The 19,264-nt window shown below is 36.7% G+C and overlaps 1 protein-coding gene across 2 annotated transcripts; it reads left to right on the top strand.

Annotated features, from left to right (window-relative positions):
- Nucleotides 1-468: 468 nt before the first annotated feature.
- LOC125650700 (uncharacterized) lies at nt 469-18,647 on the top strand. Of its 2 annotated transcripts, none has more exons than XM_048879186.2 (8): nt 469-974; nt 3,622-3,772; nt 5,200-5,260; nt 7,621-7,681; nt 12,196-12,273; nt 12,447-12,554; nt 13,262-13,381; nt 18,256-18,647. In XM_048879186.2, exons 2-8 carry the CDS (start codon nt 3,730-3,732, stop codon nt 18,472-18,474), a joined length of 690 nt encoding a protein of 229 aa, XP_048735143.1. In that variant the 5' UTR covers nt 469-974; nt 3,622-3,729; the 3' UTR covers nt 18,475-18,647. The 2 variants fall into 2 exon arrangements, with proteins under 2 accessions (XP_048735143.1, XP_048735142.1); XM_048879185.2 differs by having other exon boundaries at nt 474-974; nt 3,622-3,776.
- The last annotated feature ends 617 nt before the right edge of the window (nt 18,648-19,264 follow it).

The raw sequence follows: 19,264 nt of genomic DNA, 5'->3' as shown, positions 1-19,264 counted from the left end.
AGAATGGATCATTGTAGACTACACGTGAGGACTGAACATAAAATATAGTTTATGTATTTTGGCGTAGTACTATACAGTAGATATTAAACTTCTTAATTTTATCTAATTAGAGCAAAAAAGTAAGCGTTTCGTGGCTGCGACCCCCCCCCCCCGAAAAAGCGGATATCGCACCTCCACACCCACACCCCTGGATCGGTAAGAGAACTTTCCCTGATCACACAATATTCCCCTGTTTCCAGGTCATAATTACTCTATTTAATTATAGACTGCTTTACCTATTGGTAAAAATTGAAAAGAATAAACCCATCCACGCGTACAATTCCTGAAATAACTGTTTATAAAACTGAATATCCATGCACGTTTAATTGCACCCCCCCCCCCTCTCCGTCCTGGAATGTGGAAATTAAGATACTCATAACTGATTCATACAATGATATATTCAATACGCTCGGATTATTCTGGCTTTGATTCACAAGAAAAAACGACTGGTCTGACGAGGTTTGACTGGTGTTTAGAGATGTGTATAAATGTTTATCAGTGAAACTAAACATGTTCAGGGAGTTGAAATTGCAGGCTTATCTCCGCGCACTGTTCCAGCATCACGGGGTGACCCGGCGTGGAGTTTTGATGGACTGAGCGCAGGTATTCACTCTGTAGAAAGGCGAATCAACGAAGAGGGGTTTTCAATTAATTACATCAGCTGGCTGCATGTAATGTAATGATTGACTCCGATGCGACCTCACGCCACTCCAGGGGCCCGCGAGTGTAAACCGTGTATATACGGCGGCTACAATTTACAAATAACCATATAGACGTGCATGTAATTCTCAAATCATTAGGCTCTCTTGGATACAGGTGTAAACATTCCTCAGAAGAAAGTCTTCTCATATCTTTCTGCTTTCTCGGCCAACTCCCAGGCAAACTCATTGAGATCATATTGGAAATTGATCGCTCCGAATGGTCATGTTTATAAGGTGAGTAATTATACGGTTTTCTTTTTTTTAAACATTTTTAATCTTATAGAAACACAATTTTTAAAGTTTCTTTCTGCATTGTCATTGTGACGGTATGGATATACTTTCCTTCTATTACATGCGGGTCTGTCGTGTGAATGTAAATTTAATGGAGATAAGTATGCAATTATAGACTATTTTATATGCTCAGGAACGCAGACCGACGCTATGTATATATATTAGCAGATAGGCCTTGTTTGGAGAATATCAAATTCCTAGCTAGTGTTTACAATTTTAATATCCTGTTCAGGACACTTGATACAAAAGAAACTATGGTGTTCAAAAGTTAAAATATATTGCCCCTCACTATATTTCCCTCACTCATTGAGAAATCATGAGAATAATATATATTCTATATGGTAAATTGTATTAATTTTACTTATAAACATATCAATCATATTTTTTTTAAAGTTTTAAAACATGACGGAAGAAAAACAATTTAAATCATTGAAATATGTTGTGAATCTAATTTAAATTTACTCATATTTTATTGAGAAACTCATTAGGATCGGGCAACAGGCATAGCCTATGTAAGCCCTCTCCCAAAGGTGAACGTCACGGAAGAAAAACAATTTAAATATAATCACTAAAATATCATGTAAACGTGCCAGAAGAAAAGCAATTTAAATCATTAAAATATCATGTAGTAAAGGTAACAGAAGAAAAACAATTTATTTAATTCTAATCACTAAACCATTCTTTTCTTCGTGTTACTTTTGTCTGACGTCAGTTCTATGTCTCCATTAGACAAAGAGCTAAATCTTTATGTAAGACTTTGAAACTTCATCATCTTAAAAGACTGTCAAGTAAGAAATAATTATCCAAACAATTGTTGGTTTGAACATATTTTATTGTATCAATATACAAATGGATATAAAACAAGTTCTGACAACTTTTGCGTTCATTTCCGTAAGTGTTATTTATCTACAATTGCTATAATATGAGAACATAAAGTTAATTTCATAAGTTAGTAATATAAATCAAATACATGTACAAGATTGGATAAAAAGCAGTAAAGTATATTTTAGATGAACTATGACTGAAATCTTACAGATTCTTTAATATTTTTATGAAGATTTTTCAAAAAGGTTTTTATTTTACCCATATTTGACTTCTTTATTTTTGTATTAAAACTTACGTATATTTGATGAATTTTGTGCATAAAACTCAAATCAATGAAAATGTATCCAAAGTAGCTCAGATTGAAATTCATCCATGTAGGGCTGAAAACTCGTCCGTGAATTTCCAAAACGGGGAGTAAGCCAATCATGTCTTCATACGTAATTCACTGCTAGCCGTCTTGACCTCTAAAATTATATATGTATTTTATACAGGTACATGTACCTAATGACACGTTGTTGAAAACTCATGACTGGTATAGAAAAAAAAAACCATTTTAGAATCTTGTGAATTTACTAATGAATATAGAATGACAATTTTCCTGTCATATCAACAACTGCTGCTCTAAAACAAAGATCGAAGTATCAGTTAATCCGGAAATGTGAAAATTTTAGTTCTATTTGAGAATATATGTATAAACTTTAAGAGATATATCTCTCAAAGAGAAAGATATATCTCCCTTGCGTAAAGAAATATTTCTTTTGTTTAAAAAGATATATTTTTAGTTAAAGAGATATCTCTTTTGGTTAAAGAGATATCTCCTTAGCGTAAATGATATATCTCTAACTTACAGAGATATCTCTACAACAAATAGAAATATATCTCTAGTGTAAAGGGATATCTCTCTTATATCAAGAGATATCTTATTTTACGAATAAATAGTAAAAGGGCTTGCCATAGTATAAACTTTTTTGAAATCAAATTTTGAATGTAAAAAGTACATATAACCACAATGTATATCAACATAAAATGTTACATTTTTGCTGTCGTAAAATTCAGAACCTCAAACAATCGCTTGTAAGATAAATCATGTACTCCGTGTTAAAAAAAAACACGTAGGCCATGAATTCACGATATGTTAGAATGTGAAGCATTAAACAAATTTTTTAATGTTAAATGTTGTAATAACCCTAATGTACTTAACTTTTCTGAATTACTGTCAAATCTGGATGTAAAATCACTGGAAAAAAATATGCATGTGCATCACAGAGATTTTTAAATTAGTCTGTCCTCCAGAAATAAGAATTGTTTTGTACAGATAATACCTGTCTTTCTACTTACCTTTTTTCTACCTAAAATTGCCACTGACCTTTACAATACTTGTAATTCAGAAGTGCATATATCTAATTTACCAATGTGTATGGTTTGAGTGAATAAATGAACTGACCTCCAGGGTTATTATCTCACGGTCCTAATTACAATAACTGGAAAAAAAAATCATAGGGACAGCCAATAAATACCATTTAGATTATAATCAACATATAACGTCATAAGATCATAACACGCAATGTAATAAAGATTATAATCAATATACAATACAACGTCATAATATTATAATCGATACATAATGACATCAAATCATAATCAATGCATAATTTATTCCTTACACATAAACTGTGGTGTTTCCGAAGTATACATTTATTTATCCCGGTTTATCAGACCCATGGAATAAACGTTTACAGATATTTTTTTCATCATATCATTGCAGCTGACAATAATCGCTGGTAGTGATGCCTCTAACTGAGAGCGATTGTGCTGCCACCTACAAGGTTTTGATCGTTGGTGATGCGTATGTCGGGAAGACAGCCCTATTGAAATGCCTGATGGGATACGAGTTCGCCCTGCAGAGCCGACCGACAGTAGGTAATATACAGATGTAGCAGTAAGCATCAATGAAATTGACAAGTGTTTGATGACCGGTAGCGGTGGCCTAGTGTTAAGGCGCTTGAAAACCGGTCGCGGTAGCCTACCGGTAGTGGTATTAAAGTCCGGGACCCGGCTCCGCGTCAAACCTTGATCTGTGTCTTCGCCAATCGTCCGACAATAGGCCTAGTTCGATCATCAACTATAATAACTAGAGTTGAACCATAGTACGATAGAACTGCCTGTGGTCAAAACCAGAAGAGGTGTTACTGCGCTTGTCTGGTCTACCACACAGCAACCTATGCCTACAGAAAGGTTAAACTCTAGTAACCAGACATGCGTACTGAAGGTCCGGAAGCAAGTTAGGCATGCGGAATTAAGTTTCAGAAGTTAACTAGATAACTACTTTATGGTTGATGATCGAACTAGGCTTATAAAATTTCGGGCATGACCTACAAAACGGAGGTCATGTGTCAAGGTAGGCGTTGGCACGATAAAGAACTCTTAGTGCTATGGTCGTAAGCACCATGTATAGGTCAAATCGCGGGGCACTTCACCTACAGCTGGTGACGTCGATTGTCTCCATGTGAGTTAAAATCTAGAATGGAAGGTAAAATAATATACAGTAATAACTAAGCACCTGGTCTCACCTCTAGTATATCCAGGGGTCCGTGTTTGCCCAACTCTTTAATTCTTTATTCCTTTTAGGAGGTGTGATATTGATCACTGTTCGTTATCTTCACCTTTCATGCAAACAAAACAAAACATTTCAAAAATATTATAGATCTCTTAATTTCAATGTTCTTTTCATTCATTGCTGCACCCCCCCCCCCCCCCCCCCCGCCTTACCTCCGTTACCATGACCATGCAGTGAAATGCATAAAACATAAACCACTACTCAGTTTACAGTACTCTGTTTAATAGCATTGACGAAATTTAAATTTTCACAAACTCTTACTTAGAGTGGCGAAAATAAGAAAGAAAACTACTCAATTATCTATTTTATTCATTGTGTGTGCATATTCCCAAAGACACAGTGTGGTGTAAATTAATTAGACGTCATCAAATAGGATGGATCATTAAAGCTAAGTTATTTTTAGTGTATACATATTTGAATTTACCAAGTTCTAACTCATGTAATCGTCTAGTTTGTAAAGTATGAAAGTTGAAGATAACGAACAGTGATCAATCTCATAATTCCTATAAGCAATACAAAATAGAGAGTTGGGCAGACACGGACCCCTGTACACACCAGAGGTGGGATCAGGTGCCTAGGAGGAGTAAGCATCCCCTGTCGACCGGTCATACCCGCCGTGAGTCCTATATGAGAATGATAAATCTGCATTAATATATGTGATAGTTTTTGCATGTATGTATTTACTGTAAACTGTAATAATCATCCGCAGTCTTTTCCCTTACGCAGCTGTGGACTTTGTGACGAAGCCATTTGAAGTTGACGGGGCACTAGTGCAGATGATGATATGGTGAGTTTACTTGGCGTAAGAAATCACGTGACTGGTTTTGGGGTAGATTCTTAGTCACATTTTAATGTACATGAGTCTTAAGGCCATGTATTCATGTATTGATGAATGGGGAGGGACAAGTTGATGAATCCTCCGAATACCAGGTATGGCTTACTTGTCTTCTCGTGGTAAACTATATCAGAACAGTGCTGTAAGGGTGGACAGGTTAAAAGGGAGGGATAGAAAGGGAACGGCAGGTGGAAGATAAGGAAAGAAAGTGAAGGGGAAGAGAGAATAGAAAGATAAGGGTAGGGGGAACAAGAGTAGAATGAAGGGGACGGAGCAGTGAAAGAAAATAGAGAAATGGGATAAGGAGAAAAGATAGCAAAGGGAGAGGGAGTAATGAAGCTAATGGAGGTAGAAAGGGAGCCTCCTGGATGATAGAAGGGAGCTGAATGAGTAAGAAAGCTTGGGGAGGGACAAATTAAATACGTTGGTGGAGTCAGAGGTGGATCCCCCAATCTAACCAATACTCAGAACACTTGTTCAGTCTCCATTATATCTTCACATCGTCATAAGTGTTTAGTATCCATCGCCGAACACTCGGCATCAGGTGTGAATGTCACGGGTCCTCGGAGATGACCTTAAAATCGGATGTCCTGTGTCACAGTAGGTGTGGCACGCTAAAGAACCCTCACTACTCAATGGCCGTAAGCGCCGAGCATAGGCCTAAATTTGAAGCCCTTCACCGGTATTGGTGACGTCTCCATATGAGTGAAAAATTCTCGAGAGGGACGTTAAACAAGCGGCAATCAATCCAGTCCATTTTATCTCCACATCGTCACAGGTCACGTGTTTAGTGTCTATTATGAATGTACGCTGATTAGGCAGAAATGATACCCAGTGTTTATTCACATTAATATTGTGTTCTTTAAGTTGTTTCTTTTTATATTAGTACATGTCTCTTTGCTGAGATAATACTTATTGTAGTTCATCCGCACACAGGGGGCACATATACATTGATAACGATAAGAAACAGGACAATACACGTGACACACATAAAAACACAGAGGAAATCAACTGCACAACCTAACTTGGGAAGCTGGTTGTACAACTGCAGTCCCGCACTAGGTACACACAAAGCCAAACTCATAAATACACACAATGCCAAACTCATAAATACACACAAAGCCAAACTCATAAATACACACAAAGCCAAACTCATGAATACACACAAAGCCAAACTCATAAATACACACAAAGCCAAACTCATCGTTTACTGATGATATGGACGAACTGACATGCTACTCAGATTACATAAACCAGTCCAGAGATGAATTGGCATGATAGTAACCAGATTATAGAAAGTGGTCTAGGAACGAGTACAATCAGACCACACAAATCGGTCCATGGGCGAATTTATATAACGATACTCGCCAGACCATACTGAAGCCAAACTGTTTTACAATTATCTTCATTATTTTTAATCGCCCGTCCATAGATGGGACCATCGTCAGAAACCCACGGTCGGTCGCACTCCGTTTACCTCCCGTGGGACAAAAAGCTGATATTTTTGCTGGAAAGTATGTCTTGACTGCGATTGGTCGCTTTACCATTCCTTATTGCGATATTCAACCAATGAAAAAAGCCCCTTATTTTCAGTGTTCGGGGCATAGAAAAAGATGCTTTCGAAGCAAAGATTTTGACTACGTTTAAGTTGGACAAGTTACAAAGCTTTCAGCGAGTTGCTTTATCTGTATTATTGAAGAGGATAGTGTATTTATGTTTATAAAGAGCCTGTGTTACCAAGCGTTTACTACTGCGTACGAGTCTATGTACAGGTCTACATATTCGGCACTCGTAGTCTCACCACTTTTATCCATCATACGGGAGCAATGTGTTTTTTAACGGACTTGCTATTTCATCGGTTTATAGGTCTATAGGTATGTTAAACTTACTTGCGTATTAAGTTACTGTCGCAATTTGTTTCAGTTGCATTGTCGGCACAATTTGAACCAGTAATTATGACCTTCTTTACATACATGTACCTCTCTCGTGTAAACACAATTGATGTCTCACCTAATAGGGCTAACAGTAGGTCAAATAGTTTCCCGAACCTTTTCTCATAATAGCTCCAGATATTGCACTGACATTTTGTCACAACCTCCCTATCAGAGAAATACATCATGAGTTCACATGTCAGATGGATTGGTGCGCCATGGCCTACTTTAAGGCGTTTCTATTCAGAATGTGTGTGATATCAATTCAGAGTGCATAATATGCTTACAGGTTGAATTTCACTGTCCGACGGGCGTATGTTTATGTTGTATCGTTTGCGTTACTCTTGTTAATTTCTTAATTGGTTATTTTATATTACATAGGGACACGGCTGGTCAGAGAAGATTCATGTCCATGACCCGACAGCAATACAAAGAGGTCAAGGTAAGGGATATGTAATATTTTACCACGATTATTGCAGAGAACAAAAGAATACCGCGGTCATTATTCTGCGGTATACATTCATACAAATGTACATAGTACATTTAACTGATTATGAAAAACATTGATACACATCTCATGTTTTTCTAATACAAAAATAAAGTTGATAACCGATCATTCAATTCTATGATCATAAAAATGAATCAATTTATATTGCAAAACAAATCTAGAAATCAGTGAATAACAAAATAATACAATCGTCTGCATTTCGAGATCGAACAATTGTCGATGCACAGACGAGTTAACCTCTTCCATTTATGTGTAGTTATCTTGAACTGTGTATTCAAAGCAGTTGATATAATCCATCAACATCAAACTAAATGCTTGAAAAAGAAATCAAAAGAGATCTAGTATACCCAACCATCTCCCACTTTTCGTCACAAAAAAACCCCCAAAACAAAAACATGAAGGCATTAGTCCGTTTCGGAAATTGCCATGATATGACGTCATGATGACCTAATTCGTAGCTGTATAGGTAAACGATCGGCTGGCATATTTCTGAGCCGTAGCAGAATATAGAAATAAAGTTCGTGTTTTCGTGAATGATGCAGGATAACCTCCTCAGTATGAAAATATTGTTTGAGATATAACTGCCTCGGCTTTTATATTTCAAAACAACGTTTCTCGACTTCGGAGGTTATTCTGCAACGTATACGAAAACGCGATCTTTATTTCTTAGATACACGATAAATGTTCAAAGTATACTTTGCTATTCTTGATATACTCACTCATATAGTTTTACCCTTGTCCGTCCTTCCTCGACACTCAGTTTTCCGGACTTTTTTTTCTAAACGGCTTGATATATTGATTGATTGTTTTATGCAGGTGTATATTGATGAGTTATATACCGAGTTTGAGTTTTGTTCTGGTTCGTTGATTTTTTTATGGAGTTGTGCCCCTTTAACTTAGGAAAATTACTGTTACGACCAGTTTTCCTTACTTTTTTACTAGACGCTTGAAATATTGAATTGATTTTTTGTATGCATGTGTATATTGATGGGTTACATATCAAGGTTGAGTTCGGTTTCGGTTTGTTGATTTTTGATGAAGTTGTGCCCCTTTAACGTAGAAAAATGTATCTATTTTTGTGGCTGTTAAAACATATAAAGGATGGTTGTCGAGTTCTACATTGTACTAAATGCGTGTAACAAACAATCTGAATACCACATTGAATGCTATGCACTTCGATGGATTTCCTACATTTGACTTTTCTGCAGTCGGGGACATTCGTGTCGTACCGACACATCTAGTTTAAAATAATTTTTAAAATTTCAACCACAGGTTGACTGGAAAAAAAAAAGAAACTTTCCGCAGGTATTTGATAAATCTTGATCGAATGTGTTGCATCTTACAATACCAGTCTATTCATCGTGTATTCTGATAGACAACAATTGATAAGCTTATATCAGACACTGAGAAAAGACTTACTATAACTGTCCCTACACAGAACTTCACATTGACATCAGTATTGCGCGTTAATTAAAACTGCGCATACACTCTCGGTTACTGCGGACAAATTAGTTTGGATTCCATTAATCGTGTCATAAAACTGTCATTGACTCGATTGTAGCTAGAAGTATCCACTGTATTAAATTAATTAGGGTAATTAACCTAATGATCTAGGGCTCTGGTCGATCAATATCACCTACATCAGGCGCGACGTAGAATGGAGTTATCTCTCTTTGATTAAATCTGTTCCAGAACGATTTATGACTGATATTTTACTTTCTATCGTTCGACAGGGGGTGCATACTCCTCCAAGGCACCTGATTCCACCTCTGGTATGTTCAGAGGTCCGTGTTTGCCCTACCCCTTGCCCTACCCCTTTAGGAGTTTGATATTATGGTGTCCGGATAGGGCCATTTGCAAAAGCGTGACTGCGCGTTAGTCACAACACACCGTCACGCCAACAAGCAACGCGCCTATATGATATTGATCACTATTATCTTCACCTTTTCAAGGTCTTTAAAAACATAGGGAATCAAATATCATGTTAAAAATGGCTTATAGCACTAGTGACAAATATCACTGCGGTATTTGGCTTTTTTTTTCATTATCACCATGGTATTTGACAATGTGTATTTTTCTGTTGCTATGGTATCGACCAGGGCTGCGTTCAAGATCGTAGCGGCTACGTAGGGCTCGGTAGCGCTACGATCTTGAACGATGTGCTAGACTAGCCCTACGTAGGGATAACAAGCGTCAATTCATACAATGTGTTCAATATACCTAGATATCTAGCCTAGCAGCTAGACTAGCCGCTATGATCTTGAACGCAGCCATGGTGTTTTACAACGTGTATATTTCTGTAACCATGGTATCGCCATTGCGTTTGACAATATGCATAATTCTGCTACCGGGGGATTGCCTTGGTGTTTGACAATACGTATATTTCTGTTTTCATGTTATTGCCATGGAATTTCACAATGCGCATATTCTGTTGCTATGGTATCGCCTTTGTATGTTTTTGTTTCCATGGTATTGCTGTGGTGTTTTACTATGTGTATATTTCTTTTACCATGGTATTGATGTGTTATTTAACAAGGTGTATATTCATTTTGCTATGGTATTTGAGTATTTATGGTTTCAGATTATCGCTGTTGTATTTGACCATGTGTATATTTCTGTTGCCAGGGTATCGCCGTGGTGTTTGACAATGTGTATATTTCTGTTACCAGGGTATCGCCGTGGTATTTGACAATGTGTATGTTTCTGTTGTCAGGGTATCGCCGTGGTGTTTGAGAATGTGTATATTTCTGTTGCCAGGGTATCGCCGTGGTGTTTTATATCGTGTATATTTCTGTTACCAGGGTATCGCCGTGGTATTTGACAATGTGTATATTTCTGTTACCAGGGTATCGCCGTGGTATTTGACAATGTGTATGTTTCTGTTACCAGGGTATCGCCGTGGTATTTGACAATGTGTATGTTTCTGTTGTCAAGGTATCGCCGGGGTGTTTGACAATGTGTATATTTCTGTTGCTAGGGTATCGCGGTGGTGCTTTATATTGTGTGTATTTCTGTTACCAGGGTATCGCCGTGGTATTTGACAATGTGTATATTTCTGTTACCAGGGTATCGCCGTGGTATTTGACAATGGGTATATTTCTGTTGGTTTGAACATATTTTATTGCATATATAATATACAAAAGGTTTGAACACAAGTTTTTACAACTTACGAGGTTCTCACCTTAGATGAATTGATAACAATTGTCATAAAACATATGTATAGATAAAATAAATACATGTACATTTAGCATAAAGTGAATTACTATCATGAGAATCTGCCTGAATTAAGTATAAATTTGTGAACAGCATTAAAAATTTTACTGTTAGTTTCATAACCCAAAGTGTCACTGCCCCAAAGTAAAATCCGTGTATCAATAATAGATAATTCTTGTATTTGAAAAAGTTCGTTAAACATAACATTTCTTACTACTGAAAATCTTTTACAAACAAAGAAGAAATGATATGCATCTTCTCTCATACCACAATGACAGTTAGGAGAATTGACAATGTTTTTTTTCGGTGTAAATCATAGTTCAGCAGACAGTTGTGTCTTAATTTAGTATGAATTATATTTACTATTCTTTTGCCAAGAAGAAAATGTTTAGGCACTATTGAAATATTGATATTATTAGAAATGTTTCGACGGAACTGACAGATAGAGGTTGTTTTCTTTGCTTCGTTTGCTAAAGAGTTCCATTTGCGAATGGCATCTGGAAAAAATGATTTGTTGTATGTTTCTTGCTTAGTTCTAGGAGGTATATAGTCATATTCGTAACGAGTATTGTAGCGTGATGTATCCTTTCGAAAATTGTCAATGATATCACCTAAATATTGTGGTACAAGATTGAGGTGAATTTTATACATTGTCATTAATTTTGCGATTTCCCGTCTTTTGCTTAGTGCTTCCCAACCCGTTTCTAAATATAATGATTCTTTGGATGCAAGAATTGGCAGTCCCGTTACTATTCTAGCTGCATGGAGCTGTACTTTTTCTAACCTTTCAATTTCTGCAGAAGAACATCCACCCCATACGACTGAAGCATATTCTAGTATAGGTCTAACAAAAGTCATATACAATTTAGATAGTTTGTTTCTACATAAAGTGAATTTGAGTTTCCTTAGAAGTCCTAGTTTTTTATACGCATTGTTTACAATATCATTGATATACCTCGATATCACCTGAGATCAGTAAAATAAATGTGAAAAATTGGAGATAAAAATTAATTAGGACTGCATTATCCCTAATACATATTGCGCCGTGTACTATGAGGCTGACAAGTGATTTAAGTTTTAAGTATAAAGTTCTGAGTTTGATGCGAAATGTAGCGGATTTAGATAAACATCTGCACGAAACATAAAAAGAGCCGATTGCAGCACGATGTTGTTCGATATTTCTGTTACCAGGGTATCGCGGTGGTGTTTTATATTATGTATATTTCTGTTACCAGGGTATCGCCGTGGTGTTTGACATCTCGGATAGAGCCACCTTCACACATCTCTCGTTTTGGTTAGAAAGCATCAACAACGTAAGTAATCAAACAGGACAAGCTACAAAAAAAACCCCAACAAGTCCTGTGTAGTAAAACAGTATTTGATCACATTTTGATAGCATTTTTGATCTCCAAATTAGATGCTTGATATATCTTTCCACCTGAACTTTTCTAACCCCGAATTTCATTGTCTTTTTTATATTAAACAGTGCGTCTCTAATTTCGTGTGTAATTATGAATCAGTACCAATCATTCTGATCGGAAACAAAGCCGATCTCAAAGAGCGCAGAATGGTGTCCATTTCTGAAGCTAAAAAGGTAACATGCATATCGATCATGTCCATTCCCTTTGTAGAATTTTGAAAAACGTTATGTTCAAATATTGATCACCTAAAACGAGATGGATATGTTGCCTATTGTTATAGCAAATCAATTATGTACCCCCTGTTTTGATTGAGTATTGCAATGTAGTATCATTGGTGTTGTTTGAAATACTGTATGATCTGATCTCCTGCAGTTAAAACATTTTCTTCAAACAAAAATATATCTGAATATCGCGTACAATGTATTTGACAGAAAGGTTATTTGTCTGTACAATTCGTTTTGGAAATTATTGATATTTACTCTTATTACCCCTCAGCATGGGATAGTCTGGATTTTTTAGAAAGGACTAAAAATAGTAGGCTAGTAATACCATGGTATTACATGAATCATGTATCTAAAAATATATTATGCTAAAAGTACCTTCGCTTCTTTCTGGTGATCATGAATATCCAGTACATGTATAACATTTTAACATTGATTCTGAGTTCACTTCTAAAGAGTTGGTCATTCTCCTTCCTCGGAAAATATACCAGGAACTGTATATGGTACTACAAAGACTAGCAGCCATTGCTTACATGTATCTTTGTACAAACTATTATAAGAGCGTCCTAGTGGAATTATATAATTGAGGTTTTTATAATAGAGAAAAACAAACTATTTGATAACAGACTAATCGTATTACCCACGTTTCTTTTCTTCAGTTTGCAAACAAGGAGATGGCTTTTGATTATTTTGAAACGAGCGCCAAAACCGGGACCAATGTTTTCGCTGCCTTTCAGAAATTAGCATATCACGTGACAGAAATTTGTAATCCACAAGTGGTACGTTATACATATATAGTCTATCCTAGGGCCACGTTGTTGCAAATAAACTTGTGTAGGTTTTTTTCTATGGTTCTTTTAAAAAATCAGAAATTAACCCTGGTTTACCACCATGCAATAAATGAACGGTTCAAAACCACAAAATTGAGACAGAAGTGAACAGTGACAATAATATTAATTCAGTAATGATGTCTTTCACCATTCGGCAATTTGCAATTGCCAGCGAGTACATGACTTATTGAATACTATTGTTTAATAGTATTTCTGAAGACATAATGTAGTTATTTTCGCGGAAATAACATTAATGTAGTTGTAATGATAGCATATAATTTGACATTTTATATTTTATGGCAAATATAGATCAAACAATTCAGATATAGGTTAACATTAATTTAAAAAAACCTTCGAATTCATTAACTTTTATGATTTCCAAATTGCACGCTGTTTACTGCAACGTAAAGCTGACTATCGTCTCTGTGTGGTTTCTAATCGCATTTAGTGTGTGTGTGTGTTGGGGGGGGGGTGGGGTTGTTTGGTTTTTAGCTCACCTGAGCTAAAAGCTCAAGTGAGCTTTTCTGATCACCCGTATTCCGGCGTCCGTCCGTCTGTCTGTCCGTCTGTAAACTTTAACATTTTTAACTTCATCTCAAAAACCACTGCGCCAATTTCAACCAAAGGTGGCACAAAGCATCCTTAGATAAAGGGAATTCTAAATTGTTAAAATAAAGGGCCAGGCCATCTTCCAAGGGGAGATAATCAAGAAAAGGTAAAAATAGGGTAGGGTCATTAAAAAATCTTCTTCACAAGAACCACTGGGCTAGAAAAGATGAAATTTATAGATAAGCTTTATTAGGTAGTGCAGATTCTACATTGTTAAAATAATGGCCCCCGGGGGTCGGATGGGGCCACAATAGGGAATCAAAGTTTTACATACAAATATATAGGAAAAATCTTTTAAAATCTTCTTCTCAAGAACCACTGTGCCAGAAAAGCTGAGATTTATATGAAAGCTTCCTGATATAGTACAGATTCTAAATTGTTAAAATCCTGGCCCCGGGGGTCGGATGGGGCCACAATAGGGGATCAAAGTTTTATATACAAATATATAGGAAAAATCTTTAAAAATCTTCTTCTCAAGAACCACTAAGCCAGAAAAGCTGATATTTACATGAAAGCTTTCTGACATAGTGCAGATTCAAGTTTGTTCAAATTATGGCCCCTGGGGGTTGGATGGGGCTACAAGGGGGGATCAAAGTTTTACATACAAATATATAGGGACATTCTTTAAGAATCTTCTCAAGAACCACTGAGCCAGAAAAGCTGATATTCACATGAACAGCTTCCTAACATAGAGCAGAGTTAAGTTTGTTCAAATCATGGCCCCCTGTTGTAGGATGGGGCCACAATAGGGGATAAAAGTTTTACATACAAATATATAGGAATTTATTTTAAAAAATCTTTTTCTCAAGAACCACTGAGCCAGAAAAGCTGATATTTACATGAATGCTTTCTGATATAGTGCAGATTCAAGTTTGTTCAAATCATGGCCCCTGGGGGTAGAATGGGGCCACAAGGGGGGATCAAAGTTTTACATACAAATATGTAGGAAAAATCTTCAAATATCTTCTTCTCGTGAACCATTGGGCCAAAGAAGTTCACATTTACATGAAAGCTTTCTGACATAGTGTAGATTCAAGTTTGCAAAAACTATGGCCTCCAGGGGTAGGTTGAGGCCATAATAAGGACTACGGTTTTACATGCAAATATATATAGAAAGTCTTCTGATATGGACCAAGGTGACTCAGGTGAGCGATGTGGCCCATGGGCCTCTTGTTTACTGTTGTTTTTTGGGTGGTTTTTTGGTCTGTTTTTTTTTTTTATCTCACCTGAACCGAAGGTTCAAATGAGCTTTTTTGATCACATTTTGTCTGTCGTCCGTCTGTCTGTCCGTCTGTCCATCTGTAAAATTTTTACATTTTCGACTTCTTCTCCAGAACCACTGAGGCAATTTCAACCAAACCAGACCAAAGCATCCTTGGGTGAAGGGCTTTCAAGTTTGTTCAAATGAAGGGCCATGTCCTTTCAAAGGGGAGATAATCACAAAAATGCAAAAATAGAGTGGGGTCATTTAAAAATCTTCTTCTCAAGAACCACTGGGCCAGAAGAGCTGAAATTTACCTGACAGCTTCCTGACATATTGCAGATTCAAGTTTGTTCAAATCATGGGCCCCGGGCGTATGATGGGGCTACAAGGGGGGATCAAAGTTTTACATACAAATATATAGGGGAAAACTTTAAAAAATTTCTTCTCAAGAAGCACTGAGCCAGAAAAGCTGATTTTTACATGAAAACTTTCTGGCATAGTGCAGATTCAAGTTTGTTCAAATCATGGACCCCGGGGGTTGGATGGGGCCACAATAGGGGATCAAAGTTTTACATACAAATATATCGGGAAAAACTTTAAAAATCTTCTTCTCAAGAACCACTGAGCCAGAAAAGCTTATTTTTACATGAAAACTTTCTGACATAGTGCAGATTCAAGTTTGTTCAGATCATGGACCCCGGGGGTTGGATGGGGCCACAAGGGGGGATCAAAGTTTTACATACAAATATATAGGAAAAATCTTCATCTCATGAACCACTGAGGCAGAAAAGCTGATTTTTACATGAAAACTTTCTGACATAGTGCAGATTCAAATTTGTTCAAATCATGGCCCCCGGGGGTAGGATGGGGCCACAAGGGGGATCAAAGTTTTATATACAAATATATAGGGAAAAACTTTAAAAATCGTCTTCTCAAGAACCACTAAGCCAGAAAAGCTGAGACTTACATGAAAGCTTCCTGACATAATGCAGATTTAAGTTTGTTCAAATCATGGACCCCGGGGGTATTATGGGGCCACAAGGGGGGATCAAAGTTTTACATACAAATATATAGGGAAAAACTTTTAAAATCTTCTTCTCAAGAAGCACTGAGCCAGAAAAGCTGGTTTTTACATGAAAACTTTCTGGCATAGTGCAGATTCAAGTTTGTTCAAATCATGGACCCCGGGGGTTGGATGGGGCCACAATAGGGGATCAAAGTTTTACATACAAATATATAGGGGAAAACTTTAAAAATCTTCTTCTCAAGAACCACTGAGCCAGAAAAGCTTATTTTTACATGAAAACATTCTGACATAGTGCAGATTCAAGTTTGTTCAGATCATGGACCCCGGGGGTGGATGGGGCCACAAGGGGGGATCAAAGTTTTACATACAAATATATAGGAAAAATCTTCATCTCATGAACCACTGAGCCAGAAAAGCTGATTTTTACATGAAAACTTTCTGACATAGTGCAGATTCAAATTTGTTCAAATCATGGCCCCCGGGGGTAGGATGGGGCCACAAGGGGGATCAAAGTTTTATATACAAATATATAGGGAAAAACTTTAAAAATCGTCTTCTCAAGAACCACTAAGCCAGAAAAGCTGAGACTTACATGAAAGCTTCCTGACATAATGCAGATTTAAGTTTGTTCAAATCATGGACCCCGGGGGTATGATGGGGCCACAAGGGGAGATCAAAGTTTTACATACAAATATATAGGGAAAAACTTTAAAAATCTTCTTCTCAAGAACCACTAAGCCAGAAAAGCTGAGACTTACATGAAAGCTTCCTGACATAGTGCAGATTCAAGTTTGTTCAAATCATGGCCCCCGGGGCTAGGATGGGGCCACAAGGGAGATCAAAGTTTTACATACAAATATATAGGGAAAAACTTTAAAAATCTTCTTCTCAAGAACCACTAAGCCAGAAAAACTGAGACTTACATGAAAGCTTCCTGACATAGTGCAGATTCAAGTTTGTTCAAATCATGGACCCCGGGGGTTGGATGGGGCCACAATAGGGGATCAAAGTTTTACATACAAATATATAGGAAAAATCTTCTTCTCAAGAACCACTGAGCCAGAAAAGCTGATTTTTTACATGAACACTTTCTGACATAGTGCAGATTAAAGATTAGGATGGGGCCAGAAGTGGGGGGGGGGTTTCAAAGTTTTACATACAAATATAGGGAAAATCTTTAAAAATCTTCTTCTCAAGAAGCATTGGGCCAAAGAAGATGACATTTACATGAAAGTTTTCTGACGTAGTGTAGATTCAAGTTTGCAAAAATCGTGGCCTCCAGGGGTAGTTGGGGCCATAATAGAGACTAAGGTTTTACATGCAAATATATATGGAAAGTCTTCAGATATGGGTCAAGGTGACTCAGGTGAGCGATGTGGCCCATGGGCCTCTTGTTTTTTTTTTTTGTTTTTTTTTTTGTTGCTTAATTTCTATTGAAATCCATTGCTTGTTGATACCCGCAACGAAGACTTATTTTTATTTCAATATAGATCCGCTTTTAGTACCGTCTCTCCGCGTATTATATGATTCGGCGAACTACTTTTTGATAACTAACACATACAGAAACAAATGTGATAAATCAGTGTGCAGTGACATGTAAATCAACTTGCAATTCAATGAAGAACATAAATATTCATTCTTGTTAATGATGGTTTATTTGATGAGCTTAGTGTTTGTTCTGGTCCTTAAACTATTTCCTTTCAAAGTCTTTCAAATATTGCAATCACTACCAAATATGGAAACAACTCTAGTCAGGTGATTTTTGGCTGTTATTCTTAGATAACTTACAGGTCAATGATATCTATATACATGTATTACCTCCTTGAAAGTATTTCTATTTAAAAATAAAAAGAAAGATAATTTATAATAAAACGCCTTTCTTTTGGTTTTGTTAAAGAATATGTTTTGAAATTTTGAAATCGTTACAGATTTCAGTAAAATAAACTTTATTGTTATTGCTAAACGGGTAGTTGTTTATTGCAGATGAAAAGTTATCACCCGCACATGCTCAGGCCACCGGAAATACTGGAAAGGGTGACAAAAAGGAAGTCTAGTGTAACATGTAAAGTAGAGAACGTCACGAGAATTCCGGAAAGGTTCAAACCCGTTGGGCAACTGAGGACTTCAATGCGTGGGGGAAAGTACAAATTCCGGGTCCGAAAGAGGAAAAAGAAGCGTGCTCAGTGCTGTACTATCCAGTGACGTCTGGGATGTGATTATTAGAATTTTGACTTTGATGCTAGTTTGAATGAGTGATATGCTTGTCAGTGGTTGTGTTGCTTAGAGTCGATGTTGGGAGAGGGCTAAAATAGACTATGTCTGCTGCCCAATCCCTTTCACTATTTGTGAATAAAATTAATATAAATTAAATCAAAGTCGATATCTAAACAGTGAAATATATCTAATCGTGCTTTGGGTGATACATTTTGTGTCCGATTAGATTCATTTGTACATATAAGTGTAAATGAGTATGTCTATCTGAATAGTTTGTTAACCATCAGTAAGACATGATACAAGGCAGACAAATCTCAATGTCGACCTAAGACAGAAAGCGAACAGGATTCAGTCTGATAATGGCAGACAAATCCCAAAGTCGACCTAAAACAGAAAGCGAACAGGATTCAGTTATGGTGGTTTTACGGTCAATGGTTGATAAGGGCAGATATAATAGTTTGTGCGGTCAATTTTGCATAATGATTTCTTGCCTAATGCTAACATCAAATATTCTTGTGAACGCATATGTTATATATATGTTAAACAGCCAACATCCTGGATATCAGCTTTATTCTAGTGCTTAGCATGATGACATATTATCACAATACCCCTCGAGTCATTCCAAACGGAACGCAAATATTTTGATTTGCTTTATATTGTTTGCATATATTCAACACTCTGCCGGCTGTCTATACAGGTATAGAATGTTATTGAATATTAATTAAAAATCAGAGTGTACCTAATATATGCAGATAATACTTTGGATTTAAAAGTTGGT

Source organism: Ostrea edulis, chromosome 5, assembly GCF_947568905.1.
Source record: "Ostrea edulis chromosome 5, xbOstEdul1.1, whole genome shotgun sequence".
Classification (NCBI taxonomy): domain Eukaryota; kingdom Metazoa; phylum Mollusca; class Bivalvia; order Ostreida; family Ostreidae; genus Ostrea; species Ostrea edulis.
This window is presented reverse-complemented; position numbering and strand designations above follow the sequence as displayed.

Bases quoted from the DNA above. Each gene is read 5' to 3' on its own strand.
- LOC125650700 (XM_048879185.2), top strand. From the start codon at position 3,644: ATGCCTCTAACTGAGAGCGATTGTGCTGCCACCTACAAGGTTTTGATC. The intron at 12,274-12,446 runs GTAAGTAATCAA...TATATTAAACAG, and splicing joins GGTTAGAAAGCATCAACAAC to TGCGTCTCTAATTTCGTGTG. The intron at 12,555-13,261 runs GTAACATGCATA...TCTTTTCTTCAG, and splicing joins CCATTTCTGAAGCTAAAAAG to TTTGCAAACAAGGAGATGGC.